This window comes from Nerophis lumbriciformis, linkage group LG01, assembly GCF_033978685.3.
Source record: "Nerophis lumbriciformis linkage group LG01, RoL_Nlum_v2.1, whole genome shotgun sequence".
In the NCBI taxonomy this organism is placed as follows: domain Eukaryota; kingdom Metazoa; phylum Chordata; class Actinopteri; order Syngnathiformes; family Syngnathidae; genus Nerophis; species Nerophis lumbriciformis.
The window spans coordinates 55,752,865-55,769,969 of NC_084548.2; the positions used below are offsets into that span (position 1 = coordinate 55,752,865).

The 17,105-nt window shown below is 38.0% G+C and overlaps 2 protein-coding genes across 7 annotated transcripts in view; both read left to right on the forward strand.

The window, feature by feature from the left end:
• The first annotated feature begins 2,219 nt into the window (after window positions 1-2,219).
• lamtor5 (late endosomal/lysosomal adaptor, MAPK and MTOR activator 5) lies at window positions 2,220-12,759 on the forward strand. The gene is given in 5 exon segments (XM_061987499.2): window positions 2,220-2,359; window positions 2,463-2,524; window positions 7,063-7,091; window positions 7,093-7,181; window positions 12,561-12,759. Coding segments are annotated over 5 exon segments (276 nt in total). The 5' UTR covers window positions 2,220-2,324; the 3' UTR covers window positions 12,622-12,759.
• Window positions 12,760-12,918: 159 nt separating this feature from the next.
• slc16a4 (solute carrier family 16 member 4) overlaps window positions 12,919-17,105 on the forward strand; it is a 66,920-nt gene continuing 62,733 nt past the window's right edge. For 3 of the 6 annotated variants that reach the window (XM_061987486.2, XM_061987414.2, XM_061987423.2), the window contains exons 1-3: window positions 12,919-13,237; window positions 13,414-13,546; window positions 16,935-17,044. The gene's annotated coding sequence lies outside the window, so the exon portion shown is untranslated. The remainder of the gene's footprint in view (window positions 13,238-13,413; window positions 13,547-16,934; window positions 17,045-17,105) is intronic. The other 3 variants (XM_061987431.2, XM_061987440.2, XM_061987450.2) reach the window with 3 other exon arrangements.

Genomic DNA, 17,105 nt, shown 5'->3' on the forward strand with positions numbered 1-17,105 from the left:
GGGGGAAGGAGACGGCACAGACGCAGGCGTGTTTATTATAATGAGGGTATGAAGTAGACTAAAGATATGGTGTAAGACTATGTGATGTATTAAACTGGAGATTGTTACCGGCAAGTGTTGAAAGTGCGTGTTGAGAAGAGTGCGGAAGTCCAAAGAGGGCGAGGCTGGCTTGGAAGTCCGTGGGCAGGCGAGAGGTCGAGGGCAGGAGAGAGGCGACAGGGTCCGTGGGCATGCAAGAGGTCGAGATCCGGGGAAGCAGCAAGAGATCCAGGGGAAGTCCGGGGGAAACGAGACACACAGCTCGAGTCGAGGGAACAGAGGGATTCTGCGGGGCGAGGGAAAAACAACCAGAAGTTCAAGTGATGAAAACATCAACAAGGGCATAAACGCAGAGAGAGGGCTAGAGACGTATAACACTGTACCATACAGATGGCTACGTTCTGGCACTGGAACGCAGGACGCGCCTGTCTAAATAGTGTTCGGCGTCCTCATCAGCATCAGCTGCGTTGATTGCTGATATGGAACCGCTGCTGGAGCGCGGCAACGGCTGGAGAGGCGTGCGCAGGGCAGAGTGTGAATGGAAGCGCACTGAGGAGCGGAGCGTGCCGTGACAATTTATAATGAATACTTAGGCCTACTACGCTACTGTATTTTAATGTTGGCCATTATGGTGGTACTTGAAGAGCCAAGTTTTTTCTGAGGTGGTATTTGGTGAAGAAAATTTTTATAAAAAATGATGATCAAGCCGTGCGATATGTTTAGTTCAGTTATTTGATGTAAATCAATATTGTTTTTTAGTTCGAGTTATCTTTGATACAGTTATTGTATTGATTCACATCAAATTGTGTGGGAGTGCCAAATGTTGGTGATGTTGGTACAGTATGTCAACTATTTGTCAAATGCTTGTTTGGGATTTGATTTTTTTTGCTGATTTTGTGAAGTTACAAAGTGATCGCTTGCAGCAAACCAGTCTACTGCTATGTCATCGATGAAGTGTGTGTGTTTGTATGTGTGTGTGTGTGTGTGTGTGTGTGTGTGTGTGTGTGTGTGTGTGTGTGTGTGTGTCAGCGTGGTTGATTTAAGTTCAAGAAGAGACCAGAGGTTTAGTGAGCAGGACATTAGCCTCATGCTGCAGTGCCGGTGATGGATTCCTCCCACATAATTATATCCACTCATTTCTGCCCTGTCAGCAGCCGCTCTGAGGCCTGCATGTCTTGATGCATATAGCAGAAAACAATCTACAAGGTGAGCCTTGCAGCCTACAGCAAACTTTTAAAGAAAATACATTAACATCATCCATCAAAATAATGCTCACATTTTTTTGGGATCTTGCTTTATGCGCATATTATTTATGCAATATAATAAGATCAATATGGCACTTTATATTTACAGTGGTTCAACATTTTAATGGTGAGTGTTCACTGGAAATAATTTTTGCACCCACTAACACTGAACTAGAATTTCATGTATGCCCAAGCGATTATGATAATTGAAACTTTGACAGAGATTTAGTTTTTCAAAAGCATCATTTGCTCAAGTTGGGATCTGATAGTTGGTGATTGTTCGGTATGTCAGAGCAGAGAAGAAACCTTCATTCCGAAATTCCACAAACACAGGAGAGTAACATAGCTTTTTATACTTTTGCACGGCTCTCCTTGCATACTAGAACTGGCTTGAAGAACATGAGTGATAATTGAAAAAAATAAGTGACATAATGTAACTTCTTACATTGACACCCATACAGCCCTTACAAGGAAATGATCCCCTAATCTATACAAGAAATACTTGGAGATTCTAAATATGAATGCTAGATAATGTATCATTCTTATTAACTTATTATATGTTGTGATGAAAGACAGATGTATTGTTTTAATACAGCTGCTGATTAGTTTGGGGTTTTGCGTGTTCATTAATATTATTTTCATCTATTTTTAAAAATGTAATAAATCCTACACATTGCAATTCGATAGCCATATATCTTCTTTTCCAGCTTACATTGTTTTCACAATTGTAATATAGTAGGCCCTACAAAAATAAAATATTCACTTTCACAAGGCAAACAAATCGTTTTTAAGCGTCCATGATTACATATTTTATAAACAACAATAAATCAAATAATATCCTGATGGATACGCAGAGTACAAGTTTAGCGTTCAATTTTAATAAAAAAAAAAAAATTAAAAACAATCGCGTTTCTTGCTCTTTGTCCTTCGCGAGGACTCGTAGTGACGTCACAGTCAGCTGACTCAAACCGGAACCCTGTCACAACAACATAGATTCTTAAAATAAGCGTCAATACTTCGTGGGTTTGGGCTGATTTTTGAATGGAGTCGACCTTAGAGCAACACCTCGACGACACGTTAGTAAATTCAATTATTAAATCATTATTGCTCTGTGCTTGACTGTATAACTTTTGTCTTTACATATTATAATGTCGTTGTGCCTGTCTTTTATTTATGCAGCATGAAAAACCCAGCAGTGGTGGGTGTGCTTTGTACGGATCAACAAGGACACAACCTGGGCTGTAAGTAGTTGTTTTAGGATTCTTCCATCCATCTATCCATTTTCTACCGCTTGTCCCTTTTGGGGTCGCTGGAGCCTATCTCAGCTGCATTCGGGCGGTATAGGCGGGGTACACCCTGGACAAGTCGCCACCTCATCACAGGGCCAACACAGATAGACAGACAACATTCACACTCACATTCAAACACACTAGGGCCAATTTAGTGTTGCCAATCAACCTATCTCCAGGTGCATGTTCTTATCAAATCAAATGTTTCCCACCCCAGTGGTTGAGTGTCACAAAAACGACACAGCCTACATGTAACTTAAGTATTTTTAGTGGACAAATCTATTTAGATTAGAAAATATTACCAGCACAGTACAATTCGAGAAACACATACCGTATTTTTCGGACTATAAGTCGCAGTTTTTTTTCATAGTTTGGCCGGAGGTGCCACTTATACACAGGAGCGACTTATGTGTGAAATTATTAACACATTACTGTAAAATATCAAATAATATTATTTAGCTCATTCACGTAAGAGACTAGATGTATAAGATTTCATGGGATTTAGCGATCGGGAGTGACAGATTGTTTGGTAAACGTATAGTATGTTCTATATGTTATAGTTATTTGAATGACTCTTACCATAATATGTTACGTTAACATACCAGGCACGTTCTCAGTTGGTTATTTATGCGTCATATAACGTGCACTTATTCAGCTTGTTGTTCACTAGTCTTTATTTATTCTAAATTGCCTTTCAAATGTCTATTCTTGGTGTTGGGTTTTATCAAATAAATTTCTCCCAAAAATGCGACTTATACTCCAGTGCAATTTATATATGTTTTTTCCTTCTTTATTATGCATTTTCGGCCGGTGCGACTTATACTCCGGAGCGACTTATACTCCGAAAAATACGGTATATTGTTGATTACTCTCTTGTTTTAACAGCATACCCGCTATAAGAGTGTACGACCTAGTGTCACAAAAACGACACAGCCTACATGTAACTTAAGTATCTTTAGTGGACAAATCTATTTAGATTAGAAAATATTACCAGCACTGTACAATTCGAGAAACACACACCGTATTTTTCGGACTATAAGTCGCAGTTTTTTTCATAGTTTGGCCGGGGGTGCGACTTATACACAGGAGCGACTTATGTGTGAAATTATTAACACATTACTGTAAAATATCAAATAATATTATTTAGCTCATTCACGTAAGAGACTAGATGTATAAGATTTCATGGGATTTAGCGATCGGGAGTGACAGATTGTTTGGTAAACGTATAGTATGTTCTATATGTTATAGTTATTTGAATGACTCTTACCATAATATGTTACGTTAACATACCAGGCACGTTCTCAGTTGGTTATTTATGCGTCATATAACGTGCACTTATTCAGCTTGTTGTTCACTAGTCTTTATTTATTCTAAATTGCCTTTCAAATGTCTATTCTTGGTGTTGGGTTTTATCAAATAAATTTCTCCCAAAAATGCGACTTATACTCCAGTGCGATTTATATATGTTTTTTCCTTCTTTATTATGCATTTTCGGCCGGTGCGACTTATACTCCGGAGCGACTTATACTCCGAAAAATACGGTATATTGTTGATTACTCTCTTGTTTTAACAGCATACCGCTATAAGAGTGTACGACCTAGTGTCACAAAAACGACACAGCCTACATGTAACTTAAGTATCTTTAGTGGACAAATCTATTTAGATTAGAAAATATTACCAGCACTGTACAATTCGAGAAACACACACCGTATTTTTCGGACTATAAGTCGCAGTTTTTTTCATAGTTTGGCCAGGGGTGCGACTTATACTCAGGAGCGACTTATGTGTGAAATTATTAACACATTACCGTGAAATATCAAATAATATTATTTAGCTCATTCACGTAAGAGACTAGACGTATAAGATTTCATGGGATTTAGCGATTAGGAGTGACAGATTGTTTGGTAAACGTATAGCATGTTCTATATGTTATAGTTATTTGAATGACTCTTACCATAATATGTTACGTTAACATACCAGGCACGTTCTCAGTTGGTTATTTATGCGTCATATAACATACACTTATTCAGCTTGTTGTTCACTATTCTTTATTTATTCTAAATTGCCTTTCAAATGTCTATTCTTGGTGTTGGGTTTTATAAAATAAATTTCTCCCAAAAATGCGACTTATACTCCAGTGCGACTTATATATGTTTTTTCCTTCTTTATTATGCATTTTCGGCTGGTGCGACTTATACTCCGTAGCGACTTATACTCCAAAAAATACGGTATATTGTTGATTACTCTCTTGTTTTAACAGCATAAGTGAAGTGAAGTGAATTACATTTATATAGCGCTTTTTCTCAAGTGACTCAAAGCGCTTTACATAGTGAAACCCAATATCTAAGTTACATTTAAACCAGTGTGGGTGGCACTGGGAGCAGGTGGGTAAAGTGTCTTGCCCAAGGACACAACGGCAGTGACTAGGATGGCGGAAGCGGGGATCGAACCTGCAACCCTCAAGTTGATGGCACGGCCGCTCTACCAACCGAGCTATGCCGCCCCCATATATACCCGCTATAAGAGTGTACGACCTAGTCTATGGAACCCCTTAAGAGGCAAATCAGTTTGAATTTACCGTAATTTGTTGTGATATTACAGAGGACTATCATTACAGCATTTTACTGTGAAATAAAAGTGAATTGTTCTAAAATATGAGGCCGTCGTAATTTGTACAGTCATTCGACAGTACATTTTGATTACCGTATTTTACTATGAAAAAACAGTGTTAAATCCTGTGAAATCCTGGTACTTTTTGTTTTTACAGTGTGTATGATCAACAGGTAGATGTGCTTCAAGAATATATAACCGTGTGCAAAAAATGCAACACAGCTGATATAAAATCGATATCAATTTGTATTTATTTGATGTATATTTGTATTTATTTATTTCATGGTATTTAGCGATCGGGAGTGACAGATTGTTTGGTAAACGTACAGCATGTTCTATATGTTATAGATATTTGAATGACTCTTACCATAATATGTTACGTTAACATACCAGGCACATTCTCAGTTGGTTATTTATGTGTCATATAGCGTACACTTATTCAGCCTGTTGTTCACTATTCTTTATTTATTTTAAATTGCCTTTCAAATGTCTATTCTTGGTGTTGGCTTTTATCAAATAAATTTCCCCAAAAAATGCGACTTATACTCCAGTGCGATTTATATATGTTTTTTTCCTTCTTTATTATGCATTTTCGGCCAGTGCGACTTATTACTCCGGAGCAACTTATACTCCGAAAAATACAGTACCGGTATATAAACGAACATGTTTAGAACAAAATCGATTCTAACAAAATATGGCCGAACATTAAACATCACGTGAACCGAACATGACACATTCACATTACAAAATTCACTTAGAACGATTTACTTAGCTCTTTTATTGCCGCATTTACAGTATTGCGCTGAAGTTTGGGGCCACACAATAGGGACACTATTGAACCGCACTGGATGAAAGATGCAATGGTCTGTCAAAAGCCCAGAGTGTCACTGACCTTTTATACACACACATTCATTACAAACAAACAGGTCACAGGTGAGGATTGGAACCTTGATTAGCCATTCAAACCTGTTTGTGTCAACTTTTGTGCATGTTATCAGATCAAAGTCACTGGGGTATGTAAACTTTTGATCAGGGTCATTTGGGTACTTTCTTTTGTCATTTTGATTTAAAAAAAGAGTAAACACAATTGTTTGCCAATAAATAGCTTCACACAACCATTAAGCATGAGTGGAAGAAAGGTTTTTGTGTTATCATTCATATTCTCTGAAGAATGGCCAAGAAATCATAAATTCTCCCAGGGTATGTAAACTTATGAGCACAACTGTATTCCGACAAGTTGGTACACTTTGACAACCAATATAGACCCACCTGGTAATGGCGAGAACGACACGAAAAGATGCTTGGTTCCATCCCCCTTTTCTTTGCAAGGATTATGAGTCATTCTCCATCTAAACGGGAATATATGAACATCCTAACAGTCGGCATCCTAATGTATTGTGAAGTGATGTTTTATTATGTTTGTTGGCTCTCATAAAGTCTGCAGTAAATAGAAAGCAGTGATGTGGTCGGGGGTAAAAAGAAAACGTCATGATGCCTTTATTTAAAGTAATGCTATGCATGTTATTATAAATGTGCTTGTTACTACATTACATATATACTTACATCATGTATATAAAATAAAACCTTAATAGAGGTATTAGAATGTTTTTAAAGGGCTTTATAGGCAGTATAGAGCGGCTCCCATAGGCTCCATTGTAAGCAGACTTTTGATTGATCGCATTTATTCACTATTCAGAATGCTTTTTTTTTTAAATACATCCATCGTCTTGTCTTTCATAATGATTGGGAATGAAAATTCCCAAAAAAAGTGCAGTTCTCATTTAAGGGATTGTTGATGTTTTGAATTTACGTTCCACATTGGATAACATATGAATAAGCTTAAAACTGTTTTTGTGTGTTTTATGTTTGACTGCAAACAGGTAGAGGCTCCCTATCCGATGAACATGGTGGGTGTTGTGTCAGTTTTGGCTAAACAAGCTGCAGCTCTCACAAAAGACCCAACAGACACTCCTACTGTGTGCCTGGAGTCTGACTCAGGGTGAGCCTTCACTCGAACTTGTTTCTTTTTTGCTCGACTGACCACTTCTGGCATTGGTTCAGGAAGGTCATGTTGTTATTGGCCTCTGATGTGGAGACATCACAATCCATCTGCATCCAGACAGCACTCCTGTCAAACTATGATTTGTTTTTATGGATATACTGCCATCTAATGGACAACTCTGTCTACTCCAGCTATGTTTAGTTAATAGATTTTAAATATTTTCCTGAAAATGACCTCTTTGTTTTAAGCTTTATCTACTTTCTCTGGCAGGCAGTACGACTACCCCAATTTTAAGAAAAAAACCTAATTGCGATTTGTCTCTTCAAAATTATGATTAGGGATTTGATTTGCATACACAACTGTGAAAATAGCGAAGTGAAGGAAGACATGTTACTTTTTGACTGTCAATCAACTTACTCTTGTTTCAAGGTGCCACACATTAGAACAATATGCAATAATTTACTTTCATAAATATCTGGCTTTAGGCATGCAGACAGACTCAGAGCTTTTGTCTCCATCATGCTCTTAAACTGAAAGAAGAATCAATAAAATGTTCATAATGTGATGTCATAATAATATATCATTCTAATACAAGTAAACATTTAAAAGGAGATACACTTTTACTTCCATTACTGTAGAATTGTTTACCATTGTATTGGAATTCCATCCGTCCATTTTCTACCACTTGTCCCTTTTGGGGTCGCGGGGGGTGCTGGAGCCTATCTCAGCTGCTAAATAATAAACAAATAAATAAACTCTTATTTCTATTAACAAACAATTAACTTAAACAATTATTGAACATCTTAAAGTGCATTTTTTTTCCGAGTTGGGAAAAACTAGGTCGGACATCTGTCTTTTTGTTTGTTGCCATCTCGCTCCTTTTGTCCGTGTTTATGGGCTCATAGTGACCATCCGATTTGAAGTTTGATATATTCCCACAACGGAACATTTGACTTTGTAATCCTATTCTTTTCCTCCTAATTTTTGTTACTTTGCGGCTCTTCTCTGTGGCAAGTCACAAGGCTCTTTGTCTTTGCTTCCTGTGTGTGCGGGTCTCATTGAGTCCACTCCTCTCCCACCGAGACAAAGATTGTGAATGTCTGAAAAGAGGGTTCACTGCGTTCAGTTAATTCTTCTGTTAGGATTAACAATAGATGCGCTCAGGTGATGCACAGAGGAAGACTTTTTTCCTTCTGTTTGAAGCGAGGAAGAAATGCGAGGCTCAAGAATGGCAAATATGTCTGTCACTCAAATGCCTGTGACAGCGGAGGGAAACAAATAAAAAACCTCAGCCTCTTGCGCTTATTTTATAGCACTAATTAAAACATCAATGTGAATTCATATTAGATTCATCGTGCAGCCCCTCACAGGTAGTATTGCAGGATAACAGTTTTGTCAACAATATGTGAATCTGCGACCATAATGAGTCATAGCCGTTCCCAAAAACAGTCATATCCAAATTTTTAAATGTATAGTTGATTAAAATATTGTAGATCAAGGGTGTCAAACTCATTTTGGTTCAGGGCCCCACATAAACTCTCATTTTAATTGTATTTTATTTAACTTTATTTAAACAGGAAAAACCCTGTTAAGATTAAAAACCTCTTTTACAAGGGAGTCCTGGCTAAGAGGCAGCACACTTTCACACAAAGTTTACAACAAACAAACAACAATAAATAAACAGCAAGACAATTAGATGAGGTAGCACCAAAAAAGTCACACTACACGAAACACTGTAAAATCAAGAAGCGAAAATTGACTTGCAGCTAGCTATTCATTCAATTCAATTCCGTTGTATTGTTGGACAATGACAATAAACGCTTCTAATTGTTTATTCTAAAAAATTCCCTGAAATTTATCAAATATACTCTTTTAATACAACTTAAATTCATGATTTGTAAATTAAACTAGTGAACATTACAAAAAGAAGAAAACTATCAATATTCCTACATTGTGGTGACAGGCAATTAAAATATTGTGTTAAATATTAAAACAACTTGTGGATTAAACATTAACGCATGGATCAAAAACTCTTGTAATCAGAAAAATAAACAAAAATATATGTTCCTGAAAATCTAACAATGATAGAAAGTTGACATTTAAAGTTTTAAAAAGGGGTATGGGAAGATTTGAAAAACTTTGGCATAGCTTTAAACATTTACCATTCACATGAAATTAATGGTTCATCTTTTTTAACTGCATGATGTGGCTTAAAACCTAAACCAAACCATACAATTAATGACATGACTATAGTATTATTTGTAGTTTTGTTAAAACTATTGTTGCATAGTATATTTTAATGTTGGTAAAAAAACAAAACATTATTATTATTGTTGTATTTAAAAGACATCTTTTAGAAGCAAGGAAATACTACTTATTTTTAACTTCTTTTTTTTTTTTTTACTAAGATTTAAAGAAAGATTAAATGCAGCATTATGAAACAGATAGTGTTACAAAATTTTCTTGAAAATAATAGGCAGTGTTTAAGGTTAGGTAGAAACTGACAGCATGTTGCGATGTCATCGTATGTTCAGTTTGTCTCATCATCATCCAACGATGGGGAGCGTGGCTGCATTCAATGATGAAGGGACCGAGCAAGATTTTATTCAACAGAAATAATATTAAACATATATCGTGTCATTTACAAAGCTCTCAAAACTTACCACTGTCCTAAAGATCTACCAATGAATGGTTGGACTTTTTCATCCACTTCGTTGTTGGCCAGTTCTGCAAAAGAATACAATGGTATTTACTTAACTGGATTAAACACATATGAAAGATATATCGTATCATTTACAAAGCTCTCAAACTTACCTCCGTCGCTGAAGTAAACGATTGAAGGTTGGTCCTCTCACAGTTAGAAACGCTTGGACACCATCGCCGTTGATAAAATACACAAACACACACGCACATGTAAAACCATTATTCACCACCCTAAATCCCACTCGTCCCAGTGGTTACCACCACAGTTCAAAAGTGTTACTGTGGAGGTAAAAATAGATCAATAGAAAAACATGATCGATCGCAAGATATTAACTCTGGGGGCTGGGGTAAACATGGGCTGCTTATTTTTTTGTAATCTTTCATTTACCTTTCCAAAATCATACTGTTAGTATCATACTGTCTGTAAAATACATTCCCATCTTTAATAGATTCATCAGTCAAATCATAGTCGGATGTCAGAAGGCGGGACCGAAAAATTGGTACCGTTGAGTACCGATCCTTTAGTACCGTAGATTGGTACTGTAATCGATTCAAATTTGAAAGGTACCCATGCGCAAATGTGAATAATATCACTGACACAACTTTATAAAACATTTTTTAGACAAAGGATATACATTTAACGATAAAAAAAAACCCAAAAAAAACCTTTTGGAATGAATCATGACTGCGAGTAAAATGAACATTTAAATGTCTCAATAAATGAAAACAGGCTTAAAAGAATAGCGCTGTATTTGATGGAGGATTGTATGGTATACCGGTATTAGTATAGTACCGCGATACTAATGAATCATTTTCGGTTTCTGTACCGCCTCTGAAAAGTAAACGGTCTGCCACCCAAATTTGTGGTATCATCCAAAACCTAATGTAAAGTATCAAACAACAGAAGAATAAGTGATTATTACATTTTAACATAAGTGTAGATAGAACATGTTAAAAGAGAAAGTAAGCAGATTATTAACAGTAAATGAACAAGTAGATTAATAATGAATTTTCTACCACTTGACCGTAACAATTTTGACAAAATAATAGAATGGAAAATGACACAGTATGTTCAATCAATCAATCAATCAATGTTTATTTATATAGCCCTAACTCACAAGTGTCTCAAAGGGCTGCACAAGCCACAACGACCCCCCCCCCCCCCCCCCCCCCCCCCCCATGTTTACTGCATATGTCAGCAAACTATATTAGGAGCCTTTGTTTGCTTACTTGTCTTGTATGTTCACTGTTTTTATTTAAGGACAAACTTGCAATAATAAACATATGCTTAATCTACCGTAAGATTTTTTTTTGTTAAAATAAAGCCAATAATGCAATTTTAGAAAAGTACCGAAAAGTATCTAAATAATTTTGGTACCGGTACCAAAATATTGATTATCGGGACAACACTAATTTGAAGAGACACGTGATGACAAGTGAGCTCCTTGCAGTGACGTGCGGTGAGGTTCATGGCTGGTGAGGCACTGACTTCATCACAGTCAGATTTACAAACATATGAACCCTAAAGAGTATCTTATTCACCATTTTGATTAGCAGCAGTTAACGGGTTTATGTTTAAAAAGCTCATACCAGCATTCTTCCCTGCTTGGCACTCAGCATCAAGGGTTGGAATTGGGGGTTAAATCACCAAAAATTATTCCCGGGCGCGGCGCCGCTGCTGCCCACTGCTCCCCTCACCTCCCAGGGGGTGATCAAGGGATGGGTCAAATGCAGAGGACAAAATGTCACCACACCTAGTGTGTGTGTGTGGACAATCATTGGTACTTTAACTTAACTTTAACTTTACACATACAAACTGTAGCACACAAAAAAAGCACATTTAATAAAAAAAACGTTATTATGGTCTTACCTTTACTTATAAGTGCGGGAAACAGTGGTGTTTCGTGTTGGAGGAGTTGTGAATGAATTAAATATGAAATCCGTGCTGCAGTCTGCAGGTGTACCTAATGTTGTGTCCCTGCAGTCGTTCACGGCTCCTCCGGCGCGAGTATTGTTGTTTTTGCACTTTTTGGCTTCTTGTTAAGTGACTTTTTTTGGGTGGATTCGGTCTTGCACGTGTAGGGTTTGGGTGTGGGCTTTGGTTGGTGTGGCGCTCCCGTCGGGGGTGCACTCTGCGGCGGAGGTGCATTAACCGGCACCAGGAGGCGGGATTACGCGAGCCTCACACAGTGCGTCTTCGCAGCCGTTTTATGATTGCTCAACACAAGAAATACGTTACACACATACAGTTGTTGACAAAATACACTGTACATTATATACCTCAGCTAACTAAACTATGGAAATGTATAATATAATTCATATAGCAATACGGTCTCACTGCACAGCAGGCCAGCAGTTAGCCGAGTCCGCAATCCATGGTGAGGCACAACTGAGTGACGTGCCTCAACTGGCTGCTGATCACCGCACCGTCTCTTCTCAGTATTTGAACGGCAAATGTGAAAATTCAGCGATTTTGAATAAAAATAATCGAAAACTGGTGAAGTTAAATGGAAAATAACTTTATAGTATAATCACTGAATACATATAACAATTTAATTAATTTGTTTTCTTTTTACATTTTTTTTCTTTCCATGATGTGACCGCACGTCACTGGCTCCTTGTGTATATATATATACAGTATCCCATGAATATGCTTTGTTTTTGTGTTTTCAGAACTATTTTGGTGAGAAATCATGGGACTGTCACAGTTGCTGTTCACAAGATCGCCTCCTAAAAAGACCTTGACCACCAGACCAGAGATATATGTTCAGATAAACACATTGGACACACAACAAGCACATGAAAATACAGCAGTGTCCGTCAATAGCTGTATAAAAAAAGACAAATAAAAAAACCTCTCAGTAATAATGAACTTAATCTGATTTATTAAGTATGTGTGGTTGCTTTTTTTGTTTTTTTCTTTCTAGTTGGCGCATGTACAAATTCATGATCATATGTTTTGACATACTAATAACATCAACAGGCAGCAGGTGGACCCTTTCCAAAGCAGCATGGAGTTGACATTGATTGACAGCGCGGTGAGATTAAGTTCACGTCGACGTCTCGGTCACGTGATCCCCCGGCTACAGCAACGCCTCTCGAGGGCTCGTCCTGTTCAGTCCGGCCGGCGGTACGTTGTGCAGTGAAGAAGCAATAAAGAGGCGGACCGGACGGGAGCCGCCCCTGGAGGCAAAGTTATGGCCGGGAAACAAGTCCTGCTGCATCTTATCTCGACCGGGACTCCTCGCACAGCATCCTGCTCGGCCGGTGACGCGCACGCCTTTTTCAGACGCACGCTCGTGGATGGAGAGGAGTGCACATTACGCGTCACCTTCTGTTGAGCCTTGCAGGTATGCGTCTCTCACACGCAAATTTGTTTTTAATGTCTAATTGGGGGGCGTGCACTAAACCCCCACCACCGGCCAACATATCTGCGTTCCTATGTAACCCTGCAAAAAGTTATGTTTTTTTTTTTTTTTTTTATGTCAGCCACATTGCGTCAGTGCTCCTTTCCCCCCTCCTGCAGGTGACGTCTAATGAAATGCACGCTTTTGAAGGTGTCACTGTGCATCTGCTCCCAGCAGACTCGGCAGTGTGAGGAGGCAACCATGCAACCAAGCTGTGGTCTGAAGATAACAAGTGGTCCACAGCAACACACGGTAAGTGCTCTGTGTGTGCTGCTGCAAGAATGCCCTTTTGTGTGAGTGCCTTCTAGCACTAAGCTTTGCATTTACTACATAATCTCTCAATTCCTCTGCTGAGAATGCAGTTTGGCAATGTGCTGCAGACCGGGACAATTAAAACTCTATGCATGTACACAAGTTTTTTGGGGGTTTTTTGGGGGTTTTTTGCACCAGTTTTGGCTGCAGGTTTGCTTTGAAGGGAGCCCGTGAGGAGACTTGTATGGGAAGATTATTTTGCTCGGATGTAAATGAATCATTTGGAGAGTCTGTGTTCTGCTGAGTTTGCATGAAGACATGTTTTGAATAAAAAGAAGACCTTAGAGATGGGATTTATGGTTCTTTGATCTTCAGAAACCGTTCCTTTCTAATAACTGTTTAAAAGACGGTCTTGTTATTACATATACCGGTGCATATGTATGTATGTATGTATGTATACAAATATATTTGTATATGTATGTATATATGTATATATATATATATATATATATATATATGTATATATATATATATATATATATATATATATATATATATATATATATATATATAGATATATATATATATATATATATATATATATATATATATATATATATATATATATATATATAATATATATATATATATATATATATATATATATATATATATATATATAGATATATATATAGATATAAATATATATATATATATATATATATATATATATATATATATATATATATATATATATATATATATCCCCTCTTCACGGTGGCAGAGGGGTTAGTGCATCTGCCTCACAATACGAAGGTCCTGAGTAGTCTTGGGTTCAATCCCGGGCTCGGGATCTTTCTGTGTGGAGTTTGCATGTTCTCCCCGTGACTGCGTGGGTTCCCTCCGGGTACTCCGGCTTCCTCCCACCTCAAAAGACATGCACCTGGGGATAAGTTGATTGGCAACACTAAATTGGCCCTAGTGTGTGGATGTGAGTGTGAATGTTGTCTGTCTATCTGTGTTGGCCCTGCGATGAGGTGGCGACTTGTCCAGGGTGTACCCCGCCTTCCGCCCGATTGTAGCTGAGATAGGCTCCAGCGCCCCCCGCGACCCCAAAGGGAATAAGCGGTAGAAAATGGATGGATGGATGGATATATATATATATATACAAACCCCGTTTCCATATGAGTTGGGAAATTGTGTTAGATGTAAATATAATCGGAATACAATGATTTGCAAATCATTTTCAACCCATATTCAATTGAATATGCTACAAACTGATAGGGTTTTTTGAGTGGTGTGTTTGGGGGTGGGGGATGTCTACCGGGTAGGGTTGTACAGTATACCGGTATTAGTATAGTACCGTGATACTGATGAATCATATTCGGTACTATACCGCCTCTGAAAAGTACCGGTCTCCTATGCCCCCGCGCCCCCGTCGTCGTCACGTCGTGTCATTGCTGGTTTACGAGCAGAGGAGCATGTTCAATAGCGCACAATCACGGAGTACTTACAAATGAGTTGGAAAATTGTGTTAGATGTAAATATAAACGGAATACAATGATTTGCAAATCATTTTCAACTCATGTTTAGTTGAATATGCTACAAAGACAGCATATTTGATGTTCAAACTGATAAACATTTTTTTTTTTGCAAATAATCATTAACTTTAGAATTTGATGCCAGCAACACGTGACAAAGAAGTTGGGAAAGGTGGCAATAAATACTGATAAAGTTGAGGAATGCTCATCAAACACTTATTTGGAACATCCCACAGGTGAACAGGGAAATTGGGAACAGGTGGGTGCCATGATTGGGTATAAAAGTAGATTCTATGAAATGCTCAGTCATTCACAGACAAGGATGGGGCGAGGGTCACCACTTTGTCAACAAATGCGTGAGCAAATTGTTGAACAGTTTAAGAAAAACCTTTCTCAACCAGCTATTGCAAGGAATTTAGGGATTTCGCCATCTACGGTCCGTAATATCATCAAAGGGTTCAGAGAATCTGGAGAAATCACTGCACGTAAGCAGCTAATCCCGTGACCTTCGATCCCTCAGGCTGTACTGCATCAAAAAGCGACATCAGTGTGTAAAGGATATCACCACATGGGCTCAGGAACACTTCAGAAACACACTGTCAGTAACTACAGTTGGTCGCTACATCTGTAAGTGCAAGTTAAAACTCTCCTATGCAAGGCGAAAACCATTTATCAACAACACCCAGAAACGCCGTCGGCTTCGCTGGGCCTGAGCTCATCTAAGATGGACTGATACAAAGTGGAAAAGTGTTCTGTGGTCTGACGAGTCCACATTTCAAATTGTTTTTGGAAACTGTGGACGTTGTGTCCCCCGGACCAAAGAGGAAAATAACCATCCGGATTGTTATAGGCGCAAAGTTGAAAAGCCAGCATCTGTGATGGTATGGGGGTGTATCAGTGCCCAATACATGGGTAACTTACACATCTGTGAAGGCGTCATTAATGCTGAAAGGTACATACAGGTTTTGGAGCAAAATATGTTGCCATCCAAGCAATGTTACCATGGACGCCCCTGCTTATTTCAGCAAGACAATGCCAAGCCACGTGTTACATCAACGTGGCTTCATAGTAAAAGAGTGCGGGTACTAGACTGGCCTGCCTGTAGTCCAGACCTGTCTCCCATTGAAAATGTGTGGCGCATTATGAAGCCTAAAATACCAACTTAATAATGAACAACTTAAGCTGTACATCAAGCAATAATGGGAAAGAATTCCACCTGAGAAGCTTAAAAATGTGTCTCCTCAGTTCCCAAACGTTTACTGAGTGTTGTTAAAAGGAAAAGCCATGTAACACAGTGGTGAACATGCCCTTTCCCAACTATTTCGGCACGTGTTGCAGCCATGAAATTCTAAGTTAATGATTATTTGCAAAACAAAAATAAAGTTTATGAGTTTGAACATCAAATATCTTGTCTTTGTAGTGCATTCAATTGAATATGGGTTGAAAAGGATTTGCAAATCATTGTATTCCGTTTATATTTACATCTAACACAATTTCCCAACTCATATGAAAACGGGGTTTGTACATAAATGTACAAGATGGCAAATACAGTGATGAATAAAAAGTTATTACAAAAATAATCAGGAGTCTATTGAATTCCCGCAGCAGCTGCATTGCATCATCCTATCAAACGAAAGCTGTTTCTAAAATTTAATTTAATTAAAGCGAAATAAGTTGTCAGTATGATGGAATGTATTTCTACACCACTGCAAACGAAAACTATTATAATACAAATTCAATTCATCCATTACTGTTTTTATAAAGGACAATATTTGAAGCTCAATTAAGATGTTTCAGTGTACTGTTGTTTGCATCCCTGACAAATAATGGTGCACTTCTTGTTGTAGGAGTGAAGTTTTGACGCAACCACAGTTTCAAGGGACCAACCCAACAATGGCACTCAGAGACTACTACTCGTGATTCTGCTTTCCTCCATTCAAGCGTCCCATCAAAACAGGTGATTCAACTTCTGACTTGGCAAACATTACGCCATGCCTTTGTAAAAGACTTTATTATCT